The sequence below is a fragment of the Chiroxiphia lanceolata genome, chromosome 6, assembly GCF_009829145.1.
Source record: "Chiroxiphia lanceolata isolate bChiLan1 chromosome 6, bChiLan1.pri, whole genome shotgun sequence".
NCBI classification, from domain to species: domain Eukaryota; kingdom Metazoa; phylum Chordata; class Aves; order Passeriformes; family Pipridae; genus Chiroxiphia; species Chiroxiphia lanceolata.
Window position 1 is genome coordinate 53,015,982 of NC_045642.1, and position 24,528 is coordinate 53,040,509.

Here is a 24,528-nt window from a genome sequence, read left to right on the forward strand (position 1 = left end):
GTCATTTGTAAGAGCAGAGTTCAAATTCAGGAAAGCATTTAGGAGATTATTAAGTATATTTAAGTATTAAATGCTGAATTATCTGTGAAATAAGTACCTTAATTAAGATCTAGAAGCTGCTCAGTGGACCCCAGGGCATTAACAGATAATTCATTTTGCAATAAAAACCATGGTCAGATGAAGTTCCTTTATTTGCTTTCCATATGCTGTGGATACTAGTGAGACCTGCTTCCTTAATTTCCCCAGTGTTTTCAGGCAGAGTAATTTAGGGGGCTCTGGAGAACATCTGGTCCAGGCACACCTGTTTAAAGCAAGACTAAATTCAGAATTTGATCAGGTCGCTCAGGGCCTTGTCCTAGTGAGTTTTGAAAATCACCAGGGATGGAAACTTCTCCACATGGCCAGGCCCTTGTTCCAGGTCTGTGCCTTTCCCATTATGAACCAGTTGAACATTGGCACCATAGTGATACTGGTCCTCAGCCTTTCCTTCTCTGAGCCGAACAAGGTGACTCCTCTGGCCCTCTTTCAGTCTGAAGCCATTCTCTCTTGTCCTGTCACTTTACACTCTTGTAAGAAGTCCCTCCCTAGCTCTCTTGTAGGTTCCCTTAGGTACTAGAAGGTGCTATAAAGTCTCACAACCTTCTTTTCTCCAGGCTGAACAACCCCAACTCCCTCAGCATGTCTTTGTAGGAGAGGTGTTCCAGCCCTTGGATGACCTTCATGGCCCTCCTCTGGACTCATTCCAACTGGGCCATGTCTTTCATGTTCTGCAGGCTCCAGAGCTGGACACAGTACGTCCAGCTGGAGTCTCACAAGAGTAAAGTAGAGGGGAAGAATCTCCTCCCTTGATCATGGCTCTATGTCAATAGTTCTCTTGCGTTAGTGTCTGGAGCTGGCCCCAGTGTTTCAGGTGCAAAGCTGACTTGAGGTCAGTTAGATACAGAGGAGTTATATTGCCTTCGACCTCAGCTGTCCTACTTCCAAGCCAGCGGTTAAAACATCTTGTCAGGGTGAAAACATCGAAATACGAAAGTTTCAATATTATGCTCCACCTTTTAAAACACGGGGGAGTCAGCATCTCCCAGGCTCAGTGCAGAAGTCAGCACGGGAATAAAGCACAGCCAGTGGGGTACTGTCCTTACCCTGCACCTAGCTCGCTTTCCTGGACTGCTGTGCCACGTTGACATGGCCCCACTGCGTTGGGTAGGCCCTAAGGAGATGAAACAATTGGCATTATTGCTTCATGAACAATAAATATTTCTTTTCATTTAGGCTGCATACTACGGCTCCAAATCACAGCTGTGTTTTCTGAGAATATGTAGTGTGAAGGGTAAAAAGTCTGGTATCTTAATCTAAGAACAGCTGCAACAATGGGAAAACTGCCCATTTCCCAAAGAACCTGGGAAGCAAAGAGCCTTGTAGTTTCTCTGCTCACGGTCAAAGTAGTGTTGATTATGTGTTGAAACTATTGAACTTCACGGTATTTTAGGGTCCACGGATTACATGCAAATTGCAAATATATTTTGATGATAACAATCCTAGAGGTTGTCTAGTTTCTCCTTAAGTCAGTGGAAGGATTTCCATTGGCTTCTCTTGAGGGTTTTGTGTAATGAGTCTCTGCCATTATTGTATTGACTTGAAGGTTATTTTTTAAGTAGTAATAGAGTTTTAGATAAGAAATGTCAGATTTGTTTATTTCTTTCCATCAGTGACATTTCATGTTCATTAATGATACATCTAAACCAGAGAAATAGAAAGGAGAGCAAAGTGTATTGTTAAACAGAAGCTGAGTTAGCTATCAGGAATATGTTGACACGTCTGCAAAACTCCACTGAAATTCAACAAGTAATTGAGCTTATCTCTTCAAACATAGGATACTATTATTAGCAAAGCATTTAATTAACTGTCTTTTGCATTAGAGCTGAAAGCCAGCCTCCTCTGGCATTTCCCAAGTAGCCTATCTGTAGTTTGCAGAGCAGCACTTCAAGACTGTGTGACTGAATAAGATTTTGCTGCAGAAATTTTTATTATAAACTTAATTGTATTATTATTAGCAGCCAAAAAAACCATCTTTTTAAAAAAATCATAAGGCAAAATTATGCTGATCTGGCTTTGACCATGGAAAGAAGGGTCTAAAAAATGGCCCAAGAAAGTGCAAAAGTAATGTAAACCTTCAGGACACTTTAAATTGTCCCATACCAGTGTTCCTGCCCCTGCTCCAGCACAGCTAATGAATGAAAGAGGGGCTTAAGTAAAGGCTCTTAAGCAACATCCTCCAGATACCAGAACTATTCTAGATAGGATTAAGTTGAATGATAAGGAGGACTTGTGGTGGGACTGATATAGTAGGTGCTGACTTCAGCACATCTCAGGAACGCGCTCTTGACTCCTTGCAAAGCCAGGAGGTTCTGGCACCTCTTATGCAGAGCTCAGCACTTTGCAGAATTGGGTCCACCTGCCTCTTGAAGCCTATCATCCCAAATCAGGCAAGCATATGACTATTTAATAAGATGTCTTAACTGTTGCCTTCTTCCATGAGATGAAAGCAAGGACTGTGATAGAGACAGGAATTTTGCTATGGTTGCAAAAGCACACAGCCAGCCCCAGTGTTGTTTTTTGGTTTCATTGAGCCATCCCTGGTGTATTTTGTGTGTCTGTCTCACAGATCAAGGCTCAGGACACCGCAAGGCTCAGGGTTTGGCAGTGCTCCTCCCCATCTGGCTGATGGAAGATTCTGGCTAATGGGAGTACAGCTGGAGGGTGTCCCTGCATCGTAAATGGGAGTCCCTTTATTAGAAAATCAAGACTTACTTGCCTAGATTACGATCTGTCTAGGACGGGGAGTAACTTCATTCATGCCTTTGTCAGCACCTGGCAAACAGCATCAAAAAATAAAACTAAGGCATTAGTGACAGTAGCCCCCAAGTAAAAGTGTTATTAATATGGATAAAAATGTTTATTTTCATAAATTTATTTTTTCATAAATTAGCCAAAATAACTGGCTTAATATTAATTATCCATATATATCCATATATATTAGTAATCTGCTTTTATTCAGTAGCATGATAACACTATTTGTAGGAGACAATATGAGAACTGAAATTCATTAGGGAAACGTTTTGCACTGCAATTAGATCTGATGTTACTCAGTGTGGGGTTTCAATTTGTTTAATTCACGTTAATGTGCAGGCAAGACTGCAGAACAAGAAAAATACAAGCATACATTTAACATTAGTTACTCTGCTTGTTCATGCATACTTTATGTAAAGTCTTGGTGCCATACAATTTCAGTTTCTTTCCATGTGTCCCTGATCAAATATGCATGGTTGTATTCACACTTACAGTATGTTTCCTCCGCTAAAGAAAGGATTCTGAAGACTACCTTGAAGTAAACACAGAGAATAAGGCATATGTTCAGTCCAGACTTCAGTCTTGCTTACGTACATGAGCTCTAGCAACAGCTACAACCAGGTACATGTGTGAAAATCAATGGACAAATGTTGCTTAGGCACAACGTTAGCCATGTGAACTTACTGGACTTTCTAGGACTAAGAACATGTGCAGTCTTCATTTGCCATTTGAGCTAGGGAATGAGAGAATATATTTACCCAAGAGGACAGATCCACACAGAAAACATCCATCTTCTACATCCAATTTAGCAGGAAATGATGTCTGTTGGGTTTGATGGAGTAACAGCTGAGGGGCTGGTCTTCAATAACAGGTTTCACTCTTCATTTCTGTTTGGGGAAGAAGCGCAAAAGTGACTATCTTAAAATATAGTACAAACATTTAATTCTGCTTATTTAATTATTAAGGAGTAATAAATATCACTAATATCAACTTTCACATTAATAAAACTGTAAAAGTTTACTAATATGCAAATATGATTTTTTTGTCAATGAAACAGGAAAATATAATTTGGTGTAGATCAAAGTAACTTCAGAAAGTATCAGTTTGAACATGAGGCACGTCTAAAAAAGACTTCGTAGCATCTGTCAAAGTTATTTAGCTCCCTAACTTTGCCTGTGTTGAGCACTTTACTCTTGTACAATCATTTTAATGTTTGTACTATGTTCCTATATAGGTTGCTACTGTAAGAAGAAGTAAATTTCTTAGTGCTTTTTATTATTTATGTGGCACCCTAAGTAGAAAGAAAGAAAACTGACAAGATCCAACCTTACCTTCATTTTAATTCCTCGGGAAGGACGTTTCATTATTTTCTGCCTCTTTGAAGTACCAGGTCTCTGAAATCTCTTTTTAATGATACAGATGAAAAATAAATACGTAGAGGAAGGAGTCAGTGTTCAGAATTCAAAGAATCCAAGACATTTTGAGGCTGTGCCATGCAGGGGGGTGGGAGCAGCATCTCGGTGTGGGAGGGTGTGCGTGCCGGGTCCTGGGCTCCCGACGCTGGCTCTGGTTCAGCAGCCAGGCAGGAGTTTCTCTCGTCAGTGAACCAGCTGTTATGGCAGATGATCGTGCTGAATTTCAGGTCATTTGATAACTAGGGCAGGCAGCCGTGTTTTGCAGTTCAGCTTGGGTGACATGTAGATTAAGACCTTCATCAGCACAATGCAGAATTGCTCACCTTTCTCAGGGGCTCAGGTGGGCTTGTTCTGGGGGCAGAGAGTGAGTTTTCAACCAGGTCCCATCCTTGGCAGCCAGACAGCGAGCCCTGTCTCCTGTTTGACACTTCTGCATGCAAGAGAAGTGTGGTATTATGCTAGTTTTTCAGCTTTATGATGAATGATATTCCATTCTTATTTCAGCTATCATTTAAATCTGCAAGCTCTTTGTAGGCCTGGTATGCTCTGCTTGGTCATCACTGTGAATTGTGGTGCCAGATTCAAGACTTTCAAAGAATGTCAGGGAAGGGCAAGGAAAGCTTCCCAAATCCTTTGGTGGCTTGGCAATACCTGAGAGCAGACTCATGGGCATGGGGGAGCCCATAAGGAGCCACAGAGAGGAACAGCAGAGCAGCCTAACCAAGCTCCTTTCTTAAGCTGCTCAGAAGAAAAATGGCAAGGCTTGCTTCGGGCCAGGGGGATGATTAATGTAAAATGCTGGGGAAAGCAGTTGGAAATATAATGGTAATTTTTTCTACGCTTGGCAAGCTTTTAAGCTTTAATGGATTCCCAGAAGAGTGAAGCAGATCTTTGGTGTAAAGAAGCTGATAACCAATGATGCTAGATTCCTAGACTTTTAGAGTCAGAAGAGATCATTAAAGCTACTTGCTCTAACCTCTGTGTTCAAACTTAGGGTGTTCTGACCACAAATTCTTTACCAAATTCTTTACATAATGCCCTGTTTGTGCTCAAAAGGTGTACTTTAGAAAAACCACTGTCCTGATTTAATAACTTCATGTGATAGAGAATCTACCACTTCCCAACTGTCTCATTACCATCACTGATAAAATACTGTTTCTGATGCTTGGTTTCCAAACCAGACAGTCTGGTCACTACAGTGCTGGGTGGGATGTGGGCAGCCTGTCCTCCACCTGGGCGACAGGCACAGAGCAGGGCTAAAAAGAGGGTGCTGGGGAGCTGAAACACCACTACTGTAAGAAATGTGGGAAGAAAAGTAGGGCTGCAATAGATTTCAAGAAATAACCTTGAAGAGCCTTTTTAGTGTGAAAAGGGCTGGTTTTAATGTAATTTAGAAGGTTGTATCTGCCCTCTCTCCCCCCAGGCTTCTCATAATGTGCTGAAAAGCATCTACAGTTTGAAATGGTAAAAATTTAAGGGGAAGAAGAAAGAGCAGGGCATTAGGTATTTTGGCAGAAAGCAGGCTGCTGAAGATGCCTGTCATATTAGAGGTGGCAGCTCAGACTTGTTTTCTGTGTTTCAAAGTGAATGCACCCTTTAGGCAAATCCAGCTATTTTTAACTTTCATTCTGGGAAGTCCTTTTTCTCTGTGGGAGGAGAGATACGTGCTCTGTTCCACAGCTGTCTCACAACCACTTACCTCGCTGGTCTCAATAGCGAGAGACAGATAATAGGACACAAAGTTGGTCCCCCAAGCTCAGTGATTAATAAACCTCCACTCCTCATTCTGGGGGATGAGCAGGGAGGGGGGAAGCCTGTTTGTCATGAGTTTTGTCATTATGGATGGTTAGGCAGAGACAAACAGGTATCTGTTACTCACTACAAGGAGCATTTGCCCGCTGTGCCCCGTGCAAGGCTCACTCTGGCACACCCAACAGTGAGTCACCAGTGGTGAGCCAAGATCCAGAATGGTATTCCATTTTCTAAACCCTCCCTGAATCTACGGGTAGTTTGGTAGAGTTTGTGGCTTAGTCTCTTGGGATTGGACTCATCCCAACTGTATTTATAGGACTGAAAGTCTGGCACAGAGTCTCACCCAGGCTTCTCCTGTAATCAGTGGAGAGACACACCACCAGGGAGGATTCATCCCTCTTTTAGATTGGCAACGATAACTGAGGAGGTTTTAGGAAATTGGTGATGCAACTACAAGTTTGCAAAGTGGAACTATTTTTGAATTGTGCTTGCTATCCTCTTTACAGGAGTTTGGGGCTTTTTCTTGGGTCTCAGACTTTCTGCATCATATGAAAAGTATGTCATGGTCTCCCGCAAAATGCCTGTTCATACTCTCAGGGAACAGAATGCACTTTCTGAATATTTTCAAGTGAATCATAATCAATTTGCAAGTTTAAATTAATTAAAGTCGAACCCTCTGAGAAGTATCAAATGCATGCCAGCACTTTCTTTATACCAAATGATGTTAATAGCAGTGTAGCAGACTTCAAATTTCCCCATCAGTTGAACTGATGGAAATTTTTTTGTAGAAGATGATTTAGAAAGCAATATACTGTAATATAGGTATTGTACTAGTGACTATTTAATTGTTACCATACTACAGCCTTCTGAAGACAGCAGCTTAAATAACTTGCAAATGGGACAACTGTCATGAGAAATTACTTGCTTACCAGCCTTCATCTTTCCTTTGCAGCTATTTTGCTCCTAGCAGTGCCTTGCAAAGAAAAGATATGTAAAGTGCGAGTATGTCTTTTAAATGTAGTTTAATTTAATACCACAAACACTGCCATGATTTAATCATAGCATATTATTAGAGAATGGCATCAGTACCAGATGCACCAATGCAGATAATTTTCTGGTAGCTGTAATCTTTACTTGAGCTGACGAGGGGTTTCTAGGCTCGGTCTGTGAGACTTGCATTTGCCTGGAATGCTTCATGCTCTCTATTTCTTGGCAGAAACTTATAATCTTGCATACTATTTAAAATTGTTTGTAACTGGAAATATATTTTAGGGTCTAGTTCTTAAATAGATGCAGTGCCAGGTGGGTCTTCTCACTTCCACGGATGAGCCTTGATTCAGGCACCTGAATCTGGGCTGTCTGTGCAAGCACTGAAGGATACGTGCTGTATTCCTAGGTTGGTCTCACTCACTTGTGCCCGTACTGAAGGCACTGAATTTCGGGAGAGGATCCATCAGCTTAAGAGTCCTGACTCAATATGGGCAAGTCTCCATACAGGGAGCAGCTCCAGAGGGACAAAATGTAGAGCTGAGCAGGCTGCTTTCTCCCAGGTCTTAAATCTGTTCCATACAGCCTTACTCCAACCAAATTGCTATGGTATGTGGATGTGGTGTCTGTAGACCAGCAGCCGTCCTGCAAGCATCATTTTCTGAGGGAAACACTTCAGCTCTTCTTGGCACAGTACCCAGGAGTACTTTGGAAGTGATGATGGAAATGGAAGTTGAGGATGGAGAAAGGCAATATAAAAAGATAAGCCTGGTTCAGTCTAAATGGCTTCTATAGGTGTAACAAAACATCCCATAATAAAAGAAACACTGACCCATAATAAAAGAAACTAGTTTCCATCTTGATAACTACAAAGATCTGGTCAATGGCATGACAGTGGCTTTTTTAGTGACTCTTGTCTGGCTGAGGAACTTAAAAGTTCATTGTTCTCCTTCTTGAGTGTTTTCCAGAGCTCTCTAGAGTACAAACCTTCTCTGAGTGCCAGTTGATAAAGACACTACTTAAAAGAAACCAAGCACTCGGTTCACTTCATAGTGTTATTTCAGTTTTGGCACCGTCTGTGGGTTCTTAGCCATCTAATGTGCTGTTAAGTACCTCCCCAAGCATGGATAATATATATTAGGAATCAAAAAGGAAAGCAACCTTTTCAATTAAGGACAAAACGTACAGAAAGTAAAATGACATGAGTTGTATCAGCTGCATATTGGCTCCTATGCACACAGTCTCCAGATACAATCAGTAGCTGCTCAAACAGATAATTACAGCCTTCCTGCAAAAGGCTTCATGTAGAAGAGTCACCTGCCTGCCTGCTACCACTTGCAGGATCAGAGCTATCCTTTATTTTTACTGCTGCAGATTGTGGAATTAGCTTTCAAACTTCCATTTAAAAAAGAAGCATTTCTCTAGCACATCTCCTTTCAGCAGACTGCTGCACCAGGTAAGTGCTGGGCATCAAGAGGGATTTATCAGCCTTTTTGTCAGTAATGATTTATATTTGTCAAAATGCAATTTGTCCAATTGATTTCCTGTTGCAAGGATTACAGGAGCAGTTATTTGGGGGAGTGTTTGCCTTCCAGCCAGCTGGTATTGGTTCATGCTCAAAGTGAGGTCAAGGTTGATTTTTATACAGGAGTAAGAGATGGTCAATTGAATTGTTACTTAAAACCTCTTTAGGTGCACAGCATCTGCAAGTGCTGCTCATTTACAAATCTTCTGTGCTGCCACAGGCAAGCTGGCCTGTAACCTTTGTGAAAGTCAAGTAATGATAATAAGAAATTATAAGATTTCGGGGGGGGGGTTATGCCCAGTACCCTGTGTTGCACGATATAGTATCCCTTTTAAGTGACTTGCATACAGCTGGTAGCACATGTACCACAGCTCAGGAATCCCAGTGTAGGTATTATAAAAACATTTTCACAATCCTTTTGGCCACACCTGAATTTTTTTTCTTCAAGCTTGGACCAACACTGATAGTGTCTGGCAAGTCATAACTTAGTTTATCCAAAGTAGAAAGCAAAGGTTATGTTGTACTCTCTGAGGAAACTGCTTTTCAGGGTCTTTAATTATTTTTCCTGAGGGCCATGCTGCTGTTTCCACTTTGAAGGGGTTTCTCTCTTTCTGATAGGACTGTGGGTACCAATCTTCATTTCAGTGTCAGAAGTGATGGTGGAATCCCTGAGGGAACCTATTTCCAGTTCATATGTGCTCTCCTTGCAGATCTGCACCACTTACTCAGTCACATGGTGGCCCAGGCTCTGCTGCCCTACATTGTGCTATTTAAAAATATTATGTTAATTTTAGGATTAGGGAGAGGGAGGAGTTAGCACACCCACTCACTGGTTTCCTGGCTCCATGGCAGACTTTGTTGGCAGGGAGTTTGCTGTGCAGGTGGTAAGTCTGCAGAAGAATCTGTAGGAATTTGTTAATCTCTATTAGATCAATTTGAGATTCCCTGAGATGCTGTTTGGCCTCGAAGGATGTTTTTCAGCTTTTTATTAGTCACAAGCAGATTTAACCCCTTAGAAACCATGACCTTAGAGGGTAAGAAATAAGTGTGTAAGACAATAATAAAGAAAATATGGGGTATCACTCTTGACCCAATAAGTCACTGGAAGAGTTAGAGGCATTCTTATGACAGAATGAAATTGTACATCTCTGAGTTTACATATTCCCTCATTAGTTTGATACGTTGCTTTAAATTGCCTACATTTGTGTAATATTGGGTTTTGGGGTTTTTTTTGAAAGAGCAGGTCATTCCAATGGTGTTACAGGATAAGTGAGCACTTTGGGGATCCGAGCTGATATTTTACACGCCAGGTGCTTCCCTTCAGTGTGAGATATAGGAGGAAAGCACAGGAGAACAAAAAGGATTTGAGGCGTCCTCAAAACTGAGAATGCAATGGTTTGATCATACTGTTTTCTCTAGGAAAAACTGGAGTTCTGAACACAAAACATAGCCTACAATTTTAAAATTTTGGTGCCATTTTTTTCATTTAAATATATTTCTGAATCTTCTTAAATCCTCAGAATGTAATGACCATTGGCATCTATGGCTGTGAGACCTTGAATTTACACTTGGGTTTGAATGTAATATTCCTGTTGCTGGTGTGCCTCTAATGGCTTTATAAGCCAGCAGGCAGAAAACAATAAGCATATGCAGAGTTTAGACCATCTGTGTGCCATAGTGAAAAAGATAGTTTGCTATTAACAGAGTTTTTGCTGTCTCAAATATTGATTAGCTAATGCTTGTTTCACTCCATCTGATAGTGGAGCATACCTGAGAGGTATTGATATTGTAGACTTAAAATGGGACATAAATAATTCATAGCAGCAAGCATTAGAAAACATACGATAAGCATCTTTGGTATTAGAATATCTACATATCACTCCATCATTCTGAGAATGTTGTGGGAGGCAGGTACAGAGAGTGAGCAACTACCCAGTTATGCTGCATAAGGATTGTTTGAGAAGGGTAGGAGTGTCTCTGATATATTGCAAGGTAGTTATGAACCTGCCTCCACGTGGGTTTCACCTGGTGTAACCATAGGAAGAGGCTTATAGTTCTTATTCAGCATATTCTAAAAATCAGATATTAGATAAAAGACTTACCTACTGAGTTCAGTGGGTCAAAATACTATTTGATCTAAATCAGAGTAGTGTCATTGAAGCTATGGAGATATATCTCCTAAACCAGCTATGAATTTGCTTGAGGAGTAGAGGATCGGGCTGTGTGAAGTCCCCAGTAGACAGAATAATGCAAAAGCAAGGAGAAGGGAAAGAAGTGGATCAAAGGTGATCAGGCAAAGATGAACAGGGAATAAATATTCTGTTTAGCCTCCTCATACAGACTGTCCATTAATTTCAACAGGATTGCCTCTGCAAGACCCGCCATACTTAAATATAGAAGAGGAAAGTGATTGGCAGGCAAAGTAGAATGGGTGAAGTGTTGGGACCAGAGGAGATCAGGAATGATGGGGTGATGAAGAGAACTGAAAGACAGTAGTTGGGGATTTTAAGCCATATGTGCTTTTTTCTCAATCCATCTTGTTCACACTTATATTTTAAGACTACTGCTCAACATTCATCACTGAACCCCTTTGACTTCAGAAGCTACACCACCAGTGAACTTGATCCTGCATGTTCATTTGCAGCCATTTTTTCCCCTTGTGCAAGCTAACTTTCTGCTTATTCACACTTTGCATATATTGTAGTTTCTTGCATGTAGGTGAACATATGGTGGTCTGACCAGGGCAGGAGGCAGAAAATGCAATTTCTTTCTTACTTTCACGACGTTTATTATGTGAAAGTCCAGACAATGGAGTCTGGCTTCAGACACCCCGAAGGCTTGTGATAGGTGAAGAAAAGGGTCCAATTAAATATTTAAGTGGCCGGGCCCACTTTGCTGCTGCAGCAGTGGATAGATTACACCTGGTGAAACCTGGCCTGCAGCGGGGCGGTCGGTAAGTGCTGGGCATGAGGAAGGTGCAGAGAGCAGTGCACTGAGGAGGCTGCTGCCATACTATGGTCAGCAGGGAATGGATTTGGCACTGCTTCTGCCTCTGCCACTGTGACTGCATCATCCTGTGCCGAATGTCTTGTAGGTGATGGAAACCTCCCTGCTACCTTGCATGCCGTGCTCCTCCTGCAGGAGCCCTCCCCGGCAGGGGGAAGGGATGTTTGTGCCAGGGAGTTTTTGCATGGAGATGTTCTGTGCCGCCGTCCTGTTGTGCTGGGAAATCGCTTGCAGTTGTAGCTCATTGATGGATCGTTTGTCTTTGATTTGCTTTTAATTCTGCCAGGCAGGCAGTAGGAGGCTGAGATAATATTTGAAAGAAATGACCCATTGGGTTCAGGAGATGGTGGCATTAGTCAGGGCTGTTAAATCAGGAGAAGTTTTTACAGCAAGAATATGGGATGATGACTTCGGAATCAATGTGTTGGATTACTTTTATCTTTACTTGCTGGTGAATAGCATCTATACATATGGAATAGATATTGGTTTAAAAAAACCAGATATGAACAAGGGCAGCATTTTATACCTGCTGTAGTTAACGGGACATTTACCTGTTTTTTCCTCCGTAATGACTTGCCTGTGACTGTCAATTTCTGTTAGCACTTCTGGAAATGAGGATTTGCAGAGATGAGTGGGCCTTCCTAGTTAGTGGGACTTTTGCTTCCCTTAAGCAGAGAGCTTGGCTTTTGGTGTGAGTGTGAATGGGATCAGGTGCTGTATTTGAATATTTTGTTTATCCATTGAGTTTATTAGACTGTGAGTTAATTATCAAGGAGTCCTACCTATTTCTAGTGATGTTTTTTCATGTGGATTTTTGTCATAAATCCCAAAATATATTTCCATTTAGTTATGATTCATAGAAAAGTTCTCTTCTGTCCAGCACTCTATCCAGTTACAGGTACCAATCTTTGCTGCCTTACAGGAGTGTTGAGATTTAAATCTTGGTAAAATGGATCTTGTCTGGATCTTAACCGTGAAATAGATGCAGACTGTGTGTTTATAATGTGATGTTTTCTATGTGTACATGTTGCTTCAATGCACAGATGGGGCCCTGCTGTTCTCTACATTGTGGAAAAGACTGCCCTGAGGGTTTTACTGCCTCACCAGTAGTGAAAAAGGAAGGAGACACTTAAAAATGGACAACCTTACCTTGCAAGGTTGTATGCGAAGTTGGGCAGAGAATAGACCATTGGGTGCTCTTGACACCTTGGGTGCTGCATCAGGCTACACTGTGCATATAAATATTTCTGATCTAATGTGTTGTAAGTCTGTTGTTAAACAAAACTAGAGATGACGTTTGACCAGCTAAGTGTGTAAATATCAGCTGATTGAACTGCTGTCCATGCCAGTGGCTTGGTTCTTTTTCCCCTGTGACCTCAAAGATTTTCAGAGATTCAGTTTGTCCAAAAAAAAAAAAAAAAAGGATCAAATCCCTGCTTTTTATTTGATGTAAAGAATTGTAAGTGTGAAGTGGGTATAAGCAGGTGTATGCACTTACTTGGATGCAGAAACACACACACTTAGCTAAAAGAAGGTGCTCAGTTTATATTTCAAGAACAGATGTGTGGGGCCTGAGATGTCCATGGGAAAGTGGTTTCTGAGCTCAGCAGTGCTCTCAGTGCAGAGCAGGAGGTCAGCATTGCCAATGCTCCTGTCTCTTCAAACCAAATTCAGGAAAATATCTTAAAAGATAAGGCATATCTTTAAATGGTGTATATTGATTTACAGCTTCTTTAGAGCACCTACTGCCTGGGCTCTGGCATTAACTGAACCCCCATACAGTGGTGGGGAGCTGCTCAGTATGGCAAATGCTCTTGATTTTAACAAGAGTCTGATGGTATTTGGTGTTTTTCTTAAAGCTCCATTACTGCCTAGAGACACAAGATTATGAGCTAATTTTAACCTTTATTGAAAAGTTTCAATCTTGGATGTTCAGGAAAGTAGGCTTGATGCACATTCTGGAAAACAATCAAAAAAAGGAGGAAACTGAAGTGCTTTGGAGCTTGTTTATTTGATACTAATAGTTGTCGAGTTTATTTACTTTTTTGTTGTTGTTTTACCTAATCTCATGGTTCTGAATTTTATGGATTACTTTTTCACTGCTGGCACTGATTGACGTCTTCTCCCATCATCTTCCCCGTGTGTGTTTATAAGGCCAGCAATATTGGAATCACATGCTTAGAAATCCAGTGATGCCTTTCTTTTTTGTAATTAAAAGAACTATAACTATTCCTATGGCTTTATGTGCACATAACATTTTTCTCAAAGCCAGAGGCAGTTCCCCTAACAGAAACAATTGGTCATGAACTAAGCTGGATGCTTACTTATCATGAAACTGCCTGCAGAAACAAGGCTGTTTCTCTAAAAGCATCAGAGCTCCTGCATCAGCCCCTGCCAAGCTCGGTGCTGCCTGGCAGGTGGCTGCCTCACCCGCCTCTATTTCATTAGCACATAATTGAGCCATCGCTGAATTAGTTCTTCCTTGCTCAGAGCTCAGCACAGCAAACAGAATCCCCCTGGGATGCTCCAGTTCCATCTTTTTCTGTCCTGCGCGGGGGTTTCCTGTGCTCATCTTGCCAGGTGTACTCTCTCTTTCTTGGAAAGCCAGCACTGCACAGGGTCTGGTCCTGTCCCGGCACATCCACTGGGCTCCTGATCCAGTGAGCTGTGGAGGCATCGCCTCCTGCTTTGCTGCCATCCTGAAGGTCTGGTGCTCGAAGCACTTCTCTGGGAAGTGGGGAACCAACGTTCAGCCACTTCCCTTGCCCAGGGGGAACTTTCCCAGGGAACAGCTTTTCTTGTCCACCTTCCCCCACCCCGACAAGCTCATGCTATTCTAGATGAGTGTGCATTTTGTTCTTCTGTTAGAGCTGAGCTGCTGAGAGGAAAATAATTCCCAGTTCTTACTCAATTTTTATATTTTATGTTAATAGATATAGTACAGGGAGTCCCATGCCAGACACGTCAGTGTCCCACCCCTGTTGCTTGCCCTAACCATGGGGATGCAGTCTCACCCCTCCAGGCTGCATTCTGGGGCAGATGCTAAACCCCAATAGCCCTGGAGTCATCTCACTGTGGAAGGTTTCCTGTTTGCATGGTCACCTATGCATATTTTTAAATCTTTTTTAAAGTTGGTTGTGCTGTCTTCTATGTGAGAGGTACCACAAGCTGTGTTCCTGAGCTGAGGCACTGACACTGAGATAAATGCACCTGAGCCACGTCCTTTACATATTTACTATGACCCATACTGCCAGAGTGCAGTTGCTTACTGCAGGAGCTGCTTTAGCACTGTCTCATCTTTATTGCATTCAGAATGAAAAAAAAAAGTTTTTTTTCCACCAACTCAACCGAGACACCAGCATGAAAAATTGTCAAATGCTGTACCAGTACCATGACAGATAAACAGCCAGGATGAAACAAGTGCCATCATATTTTATGCAAAGTAACTGAATTAACAGCTTTAGCAGCTGAGTCAAAGGCACGCTGGTTTCATGTTGGTATGCTCAGTAGCACTTCTGATTAACTGAAGATTATTTCTTTCTAATCATCTTGCAGCACTGGGTCTTTGCATGGCCCTTCTATTTGGTAACTCCTCTCTGGATCTCATGTCTTCCATCTTGCTCAATACACATGCACAGCTGTGTGGTTGTGTATACAGGGATGCCTGCAATTCCATTTGTTGTTTTTTCCTAAAAAAAAAAAAAAAAAGAAAAAAAGAACTGCTCAGTGTACACACCTGTATATATTTACTTGCAGGAGGTGTGAACTAATGCTAGGGTAGGGCACTCCCATGTTAAACACCAGGCTTGTTTTTCCAGCTCTGTCACTGTCCTTAAATCTTATCTACATCAGAAAGTTTCAGCAGTGAATGTTAAATCAGTTTTTAGTTCAAATGAACAGACTTCACACAGACCCCCTCTGCTCACACCCTTGTTTCACACTAAGCAGGGCCTGTTTCATGTTAGTTTAAAGTAATCTTAGAGGTAAAATATAAAAGCAAAGCAATTGCAATCTTGGGGATGGTGCTTTAAGAGCTTCTAAGCTCTTCTGCAATTCAGCTGAGAGTTGGTACCTGTATAAAAACTGCTCCTTGTCCAGTGCAGTACAAGGTAAAATGAGGTTATGTAAAACTTTGCTGGGGATGGTTTTACGAGGGTGTGTCTTACTTTGCAGTGTCACAGGCTTGCAGCACTGTTGGTCACCAAGGGACAAGGAAAGAAGGTAGAGAAGTTTTCTGGCCCACAGTTGGAAATGCTCCTTTTGCTGCACTGTACTTGCCTTAGGTCAAACCAGATTTTGTCTGCATCAGGAGTGCCTTAGGTGACCTTTTGCATAGGTTTAACTATGTCAGTAGCAAATCTCACCCGTAGGTAAATTGGTGCAACCAAATTTTATTTGTGCAGATATGGCCTGAGTGTAATCAAGTCACTTCTGCCTCACAGCATTGGTGGAGCTTAATTAAGGCTGATAAAGTTCTTCGCAGTTCTCAGAGGAAAAGTTTGGTTCATGTGTAAATGTTATTATAGAAAATATCTAACGTACTCTGTTATAAATGCTGCAGAGGCACCCAGCCTGTGAATAACACTCTCTGAAACTCTTTCTATTTCAAGTTAATGTGTAATAGGCATGAGGCAAACTGCCTGAAAGCACACTGTGTGACACTGTACCCAAATCGTCCCTTTGGTGGGTGTGTTCCTTCTCTCTGCCAGGCTGATTTTGCTCACAGTGATTCAAATGATCCAACAGGATACTGTATGGAGCAGCAGGCGCCCTGTCACATACTTAACAGCACTACAAAACCCTAATGGCATTAACATTTTTAAAGGTGAGCCGGTAGCGACCTGCAGACAAAACTGTCCCATTCCTCTCTCTGTACTTGGCCTCAGCCCCTGCATCCCTGTCAGACAGACCCTGCCTGCAGAGTTCCTAACACGTGAGCTGTTGCACATCAAACCAAAAAAGGCAGGACTAGGACCCCAGGACCAGGAGTCCCAAACATATGTCATGGGAATGTCATGGCAGTGTGGCACCACAGTTGAGGGGCCCGTGGCTCTGCCCAGCTGCAGCGATGGAGCACAGTGAGCAGAGCAATCCCTCTTCTCAGTCCTTCAACTCGCCATGGAAATTTAGGTGTACCTGACCTGCAGTGTCATCCAACTCTGGTTGTACTAGCTAGAGCTCCAGTAATGGTGTAGGCACCCTGCTTTATCTACTGGCTTTATCTAGACTAGGTAAATAGGCGCCCTTCTTTATCTCCGTGCTAATTAGATCCATGCTTTGTCCAGGATAATTGTCTCTACTAATGCATTTAAGGGAGCACTAGCACAGCACTGATGCTCCCGTGGCTCCCACTCCCTGGATAGGTGCTGCATCGTGGCGTATGGCTGTGCCAGGACATCTCCAGCATGTGCAGTCCCCACCAGGAGAGGGCAAGTTGAGGTCCTCAGGGCAGAGGCAGGTGTTTAAAGTGCTGACCAAGGCTCTGCAGCTGCAGCATGATTGCCCAACAGCGGCAACAATGCCGCAATAATACCACACATAAAAATTACAGCCAGGCTGTGAACAGGGGAAGTGGTGGTGTGTGGGGTCACAGAGAGCTTCCCGCTCTGGCTGAAGTGAGAACAGAACCCACTGGATTTCACATCTCATCGTGAGGCTGGTCTGCCTGAGGGGCACTCAGGGGAGTCAAGGCAGCAGCACAGCCAGGAGCAAGGAGCCCCCAGCTGTGTGGGGGTGAAGGGGAGGGGTTATGGTGAAGACAGCAAAATACACTGTCCAGCTGAGTCCCGGCGTGGGTTTGCAGGCTGGCCCTGGGAGCTCGTGGCAGCCTGGCCAGGACTCGCTCTCCAGTGCCCTGTGTGGGGAATGGTGGTCCAGGCTATACCTGAACAGGGACGAACAGGGACACTGGGATTAACATCAGTCAGAAATGCTTTTGACAACTAAGGGGGGGCAGGGTGTTCTGTCAGAAAATGCCAATTTATTTGAAAGATATTGCAGTGGGAAAGAAAAGCTTTGCAGAAACTTGTAGTCTGGAAAGATTTCTTCTATTCTCGTCAGGATAAGCAAGTGTTTATGTCACATTCCCAGGATATAAATGACAATGGGTTAGACCTGATGGCTGAACCTGGTTTCCCATAATCCAAGTATGTGCTGAAACCATCAAGCAATGAGAGAGAGTTGTTTGTCTGTCTCACACCTTTTTTCCTCCCACAGTCTGGTGGGGTTTTTTCTTTGTTTGGGTTTTTTTTTTTTTTTTTTTCACAAAATCATCATGTTCTTTTCATATGCAGAACAAAAATTTTCAATATCATGGATTTAAAGCCCATATATGTTTCTTATTCAGCTTTGACTCTGGACCCTTTCCTTAGTCCACCACATTCATCACACTGGTCCATAAGAACCATGGAGGCTTACAGGGGTTGCAGAAACCCCAACCAGGGGCTGCTTCCAGTGTGTATAATGAATGAAAGACCTGCTGTATTGAAGAAGCTCAAAATCCTGGTTGTTCAACAACATAAATGGTCCTGTTTTGGTACTTAAGTGTATGCAGTCAGTGGTGCTTGAAGTTGTAGGGTAAGTGAAAGAGGGAAAAGAAACATCATATGGAACTGCCCCAGCAGGAGAGAAAAGATGACATTGTTGCTGTTTATTCGTGCTTTCCTGCCACAGCTGCACCAGAGTGGAAGCCAGGGCATGGGTTTTTTCCTTTGGTGACAGCTCTGGTGCTATTTTATGGCCAGCTGTTGTTCCAGACACAGACATCTCTGTGCAGTGGTGCAGGAGCAGCCACCAGCACATGGAAACCATCACACCCACCGTAAAGCAGTGCCCTGTGCCAGGAGTTCCTCGTTGCTGTCTATAAGGACAGCTGGAGAAGGACAGAGAGGGTGCTGGGCCGGCTGAGCAGGAGGAGAAAAAGCAAACATGGAAAACATCTGTGTGCTCCCAAAAGCTGCTTTTAGCTGAATCACAAGATGCTTATATAAAAGTGTGGTTAATTATTGCAAAGCAATGAAGCGAGGAAACAGACATTCACAGAGTATCTCCTCCGTTAATTAGTTGCTAAAAATGTAGACCACAGCAGCTGTGGAGCTGCAAACGGGTCACTAGCAAAACTGTTTCTCCTGGTTATTGTGCTGAGGAAGTGTACTTCTCTGTGAACTGTTCCCAAAGGCTGTCAGGGTCAGAGGCAGCTCGCAGGGTGACTAGAGAAGCATGTTGAAATGAACCATCACCAAGGGCACTTACTGTTCGTGTCTGCTCCGGTCTGAGAAATATCTAAAAATGTGGAGAGGAATTAAACCCAGAAATCCTCTTGAATTTAAAAACCTTCAGCCACACAGATGTGTGCTGTATGTGCACTGCAGAGCATACATGTATGGAACCAAACATAAAATTAATCCCTGCCTTCCATACCTATGAGGATGGCTAAGCATGCTAAAAGCCATCCCTGTCTTTGTCATGTATAGTTTCTGAGAAGATCCTTGTTACACCTTAAACTCCCTTCACATGAGCTGCCTGGTCTCTGCTTCCCAAATACTTCCTAAGTTTTTTCCTGAGGCTTGCTTCCCAAAAACAATCACCCTCTCCTTCCTATTCATTGTTTTGGATGATCTTTACAAAATGTGGCGTTTCTGTCTAAATAGTTTGCCAAAGGCCTGTGATAAACAATATTAAGTTGTCAGTCATGAGTCATTAAAGAAGTGAACTGTCTTCACTTCATACCCAATCCTAAGACATTTTTGTCAGAGCATTTAGCTTAGTGGTTGTCACTGGCTTCAGTTTTGGGAGACCCAAAATTGGAACACACATGCCTGATTTTCAGAAAGTGCTCTATACCCTTTCTTCAAATGTTAGTCCTTAAACATATTTCAAAAACATGCACAATTTCTTCTGGATCAGTCAATGCTCTGAAATTTCTGACTACGATGCATTTCTGCCATCTCTCCTGTTTTCATGCAGTCATACTTTCTAAATTGGTTTTCAGATGACATTCAGCCTGGCAGTAACTTATAAAGAAAATAGAGATAAATATCCTTAAGAATTTGAAATTGATATATTTAGGTTTGTAAGTGTTTCATTCTGATTTGCTCTTGTTGGAAAACTTTTAAAAGGATGAAATTTTACATTTGAAAATGAAAAAAATAAAGCAGACATAATCATTTCCTGCATATAATTGATCTCCCTCTTGGTTTATCAGGAAAATTGTTGTTGGATTTAATTATTTCTTTCTGAAAATGGCATGTAATGTCAGTGTACTTGATACAGAGATTAAATGATGAATCAAGAGAGGAGATGTGACTTAAACGGTGACATTTGTTGGTGAATGCCAATGAAAACTCAGCTTGATGTGGATCTTGCAGAAGCAGAAGACTAACAACATTGTAAAAAGAAAAGCCACCTTTGTAAAAGGCTCGTTTAATTTAGAATCTCCTTGCACCTTCTATCAGGTAGCTTCTTGAAGCTAAGCCCAGCATCAGAGCAGCACTAGTTAGTATGTGTGCTCACAAACTCAGCAAGGTTCTTGAATTTCTGTGCAAGCACAAAATAATCCATGAGAGATAGATCTGAACTGTGTCAAAGCTTGAAATGCATCCCAGTATGATGGTCTGCCCTTCTATGGGACATCTTTTGCAACACCACACATCTTCACCATCACCAAGGGATTAGTATGGAGCCTACAGGTACCACGGTGCCAAGTTTCTGGACAAATCCGCTCCCACATTTAGCCATTGGGTTCTCCCAGTGAGACTAAAAATGTACAGGAGGCAATGATTTATCTAATAGGAAAAAAATAATTAAAAATAATAATAAGGCAAAGAGAAGACAATAATGCTTGAGGGCCTTCTGTCATAGTAAGACAATTAATCTGAGTGGCACTGTTGTTTGAAAAAGTCAGCCCCATTTGCTTTCCTTATAACATTCTCTCATTTTCCCTGTAGGTCCAGCTGCCCAGCGCCAGGTCCAGAATGGTCCATCTCCAGACGAGATGGAAGCACAGAGAAGGTGAGTAAATCATCTATGGCAAAGTTCTTGGGTGAACATGCAGTCCTTGTTCACCAATAAGCACTGTTCTTTTTACTCGTACCTCTTTTAAGCCGGTTCTGAATGTTTTGTAATTATTGCTAATGATTCTGTAATGATTTTACAGTTTTAGGTAAACTTTTTGCTTGATAGGGACTTAGGAGTCTCTCTTTTCTCCTCCAAAAACTATAAGGAAATGGTAGGGAAACTAGTTTCCTGCGCCTTTATGAATAACTATGAATGAGCTGAGGTTGAGTAGGGATTTGCCTATGACTGTTAAGTGGGTCAGCAGGTGATGATATTTCACCTGAGATTTGTGAGATTTACTTTGGGATAGCAAAGCTGTCATAAAGGTCAGAGAGCCCCTGCTCACCCAGGGGCAGGTGATATTGCCTGTCCCTCTGCTTGGCTGAAAGACCTGATCCAGCTCTTCCTTTAACCAGTGAAACTCCCTGATTCTGCAGACCATACGTAATTCAGTCCTCAAATTTGGATGTCTGTTCTGTACACATCAAGTGTAAGCAACTTAACTATGTTAGAATAAAAATATTTAATTTATTCCTTTTTGTTTAGAGACAGCCTTTTGGGTAGGTATTATTTGACTGCTACTGGGCACATGGTTCTGGGAAAGCTTCTTTTGCTCCACTGGAGTGGAATAAGCTATGCCAGTAGATGCACTTAGATATTACTGTATCTGCACTAGAGGACTTTCAGCTTTAATTATGCTGATGCATTCTTTAAGTCTAGAGCAGACCTAATTTTAGGCCTATGGGTTTTTTTAACATCTTGTAAACAGGCAAGGAAACTGATATGGTATCTACGATGAAAATTTGTCTGTTTTAAAGGTTTTTTAGAGACCTTTACACAAATGTTAATGTATTTTTAAGTCAGAGTGTAATTTGTCCTCTCTTCTGCTTTAGTCCTTGCATACTCCTTAAGTAGCCTTGTGCCAGTCTCAGGCTTTATTTAGTTTGACTGGAATAAATTTGACTTCGTAAGAGTTTAAGAACTTCTCCTTTTAGCTTGTGTGGGAGGGTGCATTCAGCACATGTAACCTGCTTCTGACCAAGGGCAGAAGGGGCTACTATGAACCTCAGTGACTTCAAGTGGCAGTGGTTGACCTTTTTTGGGGAAGCCCCCCACACCTCTATCTGTTCTGCAGCAGCTCTAATGACTTGGAGATGTTGTAAGACATATTTCTTTCCTGGTCTGTCAGACTCGAGTTTTCCAAGTCTGTTCTCTTGATAACCCTAGAATTTCCTCCAGGTTTAATCGGGAAAATGTATGTGTCAAGTTGATCTTCATCATCAAATTTCGCTAATAAATGCCAAGCTAAGTTAGGGGACAGTATGCTTGGAAAATTCTTAGTACATGTGTTTACAGTTGAAATTTTAGCAGTGTAATTGATGCTGTTGCATATGTATTCAGCCCATAACTACCAAGGAAGAACCAGGGTATATACTGAAGTAAAGATTTCTATTTGTTTGGTTTAAAGTGTCATAGCTTAAATGAAAGAGTTGAATCAACCAGCTAAGATTTTCTCAAAACTGTTTTCCTTTTGCATATATGATAATTTTCTAAGATGCCTCTAATGATTTTCTAGAAATTGCCTGGATTGCATATCCTGAGCATAAAAATCAGTTTAAGATTGATCCCTCTGCATCAAAGGCATGGATTTTCCTTTCCCATGTATTGAACTAGAATTGAAATATGGGAAATTTGTTTTGAAAACTAAGATATTCTTTTTTTCTGCGTAGTGTAACTTTATTTTTTTGGACATTTTTTCTAGAAAGCTTCTATTGGTATATAAATAAGATAGAATTATTTAACATTGCAGACTCTGGAAAGTACACGTGAAAATGTAACAGGGAGATCATATAAGGAGTTAAAATAGAAATGTTGCTTAGAGGTAAGCTTGCCTTAGTGTACAGACCAAGAAGTAAAGCTGTTGCAGAAAAAAGAAAACTGTGCAATTAAGACTGGCCCAAACATAAAGGAAACAAATTCAGGGCAAACTCAGCCTAGAAACTGTGGAAGACAATTGTAATAAACTTTATTACCAAGTGCTTCAGCACTAATTTCTAATTTCAAAACTGTGTTTTAATATTGTTGAAATCTTTAGTCCATATCCATGCACTTGGCAAAAAGCCTAGCAAATAGTCTAGGTTTTAGCTATCAGTCTTTTTAAGAGGAGCCAAGTGAGGGGGGGTTTGTGGCAGAGGTCAAGGAGCTGGAGTGCTCCTTGCGGCAGGAGCACTCCAGCGTTCGAGAGCAGACCCCTGCTGATGGGCCCTTGGAACTGCACATTCCCTGCGGACCAGCACCTGTAACAATCCTCTCCCCGGAGGACACCAGGCCTGGGTAGCACAGGAGCTGGCAGCTCCTGGGGTGAAAGGTGCCAAAAAAGCAGCAGTGCAGTGTTGTGATCAGCATTTGCAGAGGAAACACAGTGGCGATGGTGCTGCTGGGGGTGCTGGTGGCACGGGGGCAACTGTGCTGGGGCTGTCAGCTGGACTGGCCTGTGCCAAAAAGGGCTTGGATGTGCACCAGGACAACAGAGGCTTTGTACAGTCAGCCCCAAAACACAGATCAAGCTTTGTTATGTTTTCATTTTAACTACAAGTGCTTTGGGCTCCTGACCCATAAGAGGCTCGGGGCTGTGCCATTCTGAATATTTCCTTCCCTGGAGATATTCAGAAGCTGTCTGGACACAACCCTGAATAACATCCTCCAGGGGACCCTGCTTGAGTAGGGAGGTTGGACTAGATGGCCTCTAGTGTTTCCTTCCAACCTTACCCAATTTATGATTCTGTGATTTTATGCAAGATGCCACTTACTCTTTCCTTGCAGTGCTCATGCACTTCAGGTTAATGGCATGCATGGTTGCTGTGCTCTCCTGGGCCTTGGGCAGTGACTATTCCTTGTGCAGAGCTATTGAGGAGTTATCTTAAGTGGATCAACCAACCCCTGCAGTGTCTGGTGAATGCAGGGCAATGTCCTGATTAAGTTTCTCGAATGTATGAAATGGCACTGCTGCAGCCAAGGCAAGTGAAATCAGACCCATCTCCGCCTCACCAGATCAGGGTTTCACCCAAGACATACAGCTTGAGTGCTTCTCAGGGTATAAAGGTTGTACTCAAAATTATAAAGAATACATAATAACCAAGAGTTTTTTTCATTACTGTTTTAGACAAGTGATGGAGCAACAGCAACAGCGCCAGGAATCTCTGGAAAGAAGAACCTCTACCACAGGCATGTATCAAATCAGGCAGATACAGTCTTTCCCTGATTGTCTCCTCTTGCTTTTGGTGGGATTTGGTGGGGTGCTATACAAGAGCTACTCCACTAAAAGTGGTTATAGTTTTGAATAGATTTTAAAGCATTTTCAGCTAGAGACTTACATGCATTTGGGCATGGTTATGTTGTTTTGCAGAGGCTCAGTTCTGGGGCATTCAGGTGATGCTAGGCAGGTTTTGCACTTGGCAAAACTTATACAGCTGAGCGGCATTTTAGATGTACCAAGGAGGCCTGGACATGCTTTTTCCACATCCATGAGGAGAGCAGATAGCACAGCCACTGCTAGAGTGACTCCACGTTTCCAGGGGATGTCAGCACAGAGGCGTTGAAGTGCTGGATGTGCTCAGGCAGTCCACATTGTTCTGCAGCACAAAGCAAACTACAGCACAGAGGAAACTATAGCTCTAGATGCTCATCAGTGGGGATTTTGTGATCATGAAGTGAGGAGTCTTCTGTGGACTTTCTTAATGGAATATATATATATATTTAATGAGCTTACAAAAATCCTCTATAGCATATTAAGTTGCACTAAGCTGAGAGAAAAGATGACAGGAATAGTTTATAACTACAAAATATGGCTTTGCTTCTCTGAAAGAAGGCAGAGCAAGGAAGCCAAGATGGCCATCTTATGTTTGGGCTTTGGTTTTGGGCAAGTTTTTTCAGTTAATC

At 42.2% G+C, this 24,528-nt stretch overlaps 1 protein-coding gene across 6 annotated transcripts in view; it reads left to right on the top strand.

Moving 5' to 3' along the window:
- EVL (Enah/Vasp-like) overlaps window positions 1–24,528 on the top strand; it is a 125,710-nt gene that overhangs the window by 86,009 nt on the left and 15,173 nt on the right. For all 6 annotated transcript variants that reach the window (XM_032691507.1, XM_032691509.1, XM_032691510.1 and 3 more), the window contains exons 4-5: window positions 20,481–20,544; window positions 23,753–23,814. In XM_032691507.1, the coding sequence (XP_032547398.1) occupies window positions 20,481–20,544; window positions 23,753–23,814 (126 nt within the window). The remainder of the gene's footprint in view (window positions 1–20,480; window positions 20,545–23,752; window positions 23,815–24,528) is intronic.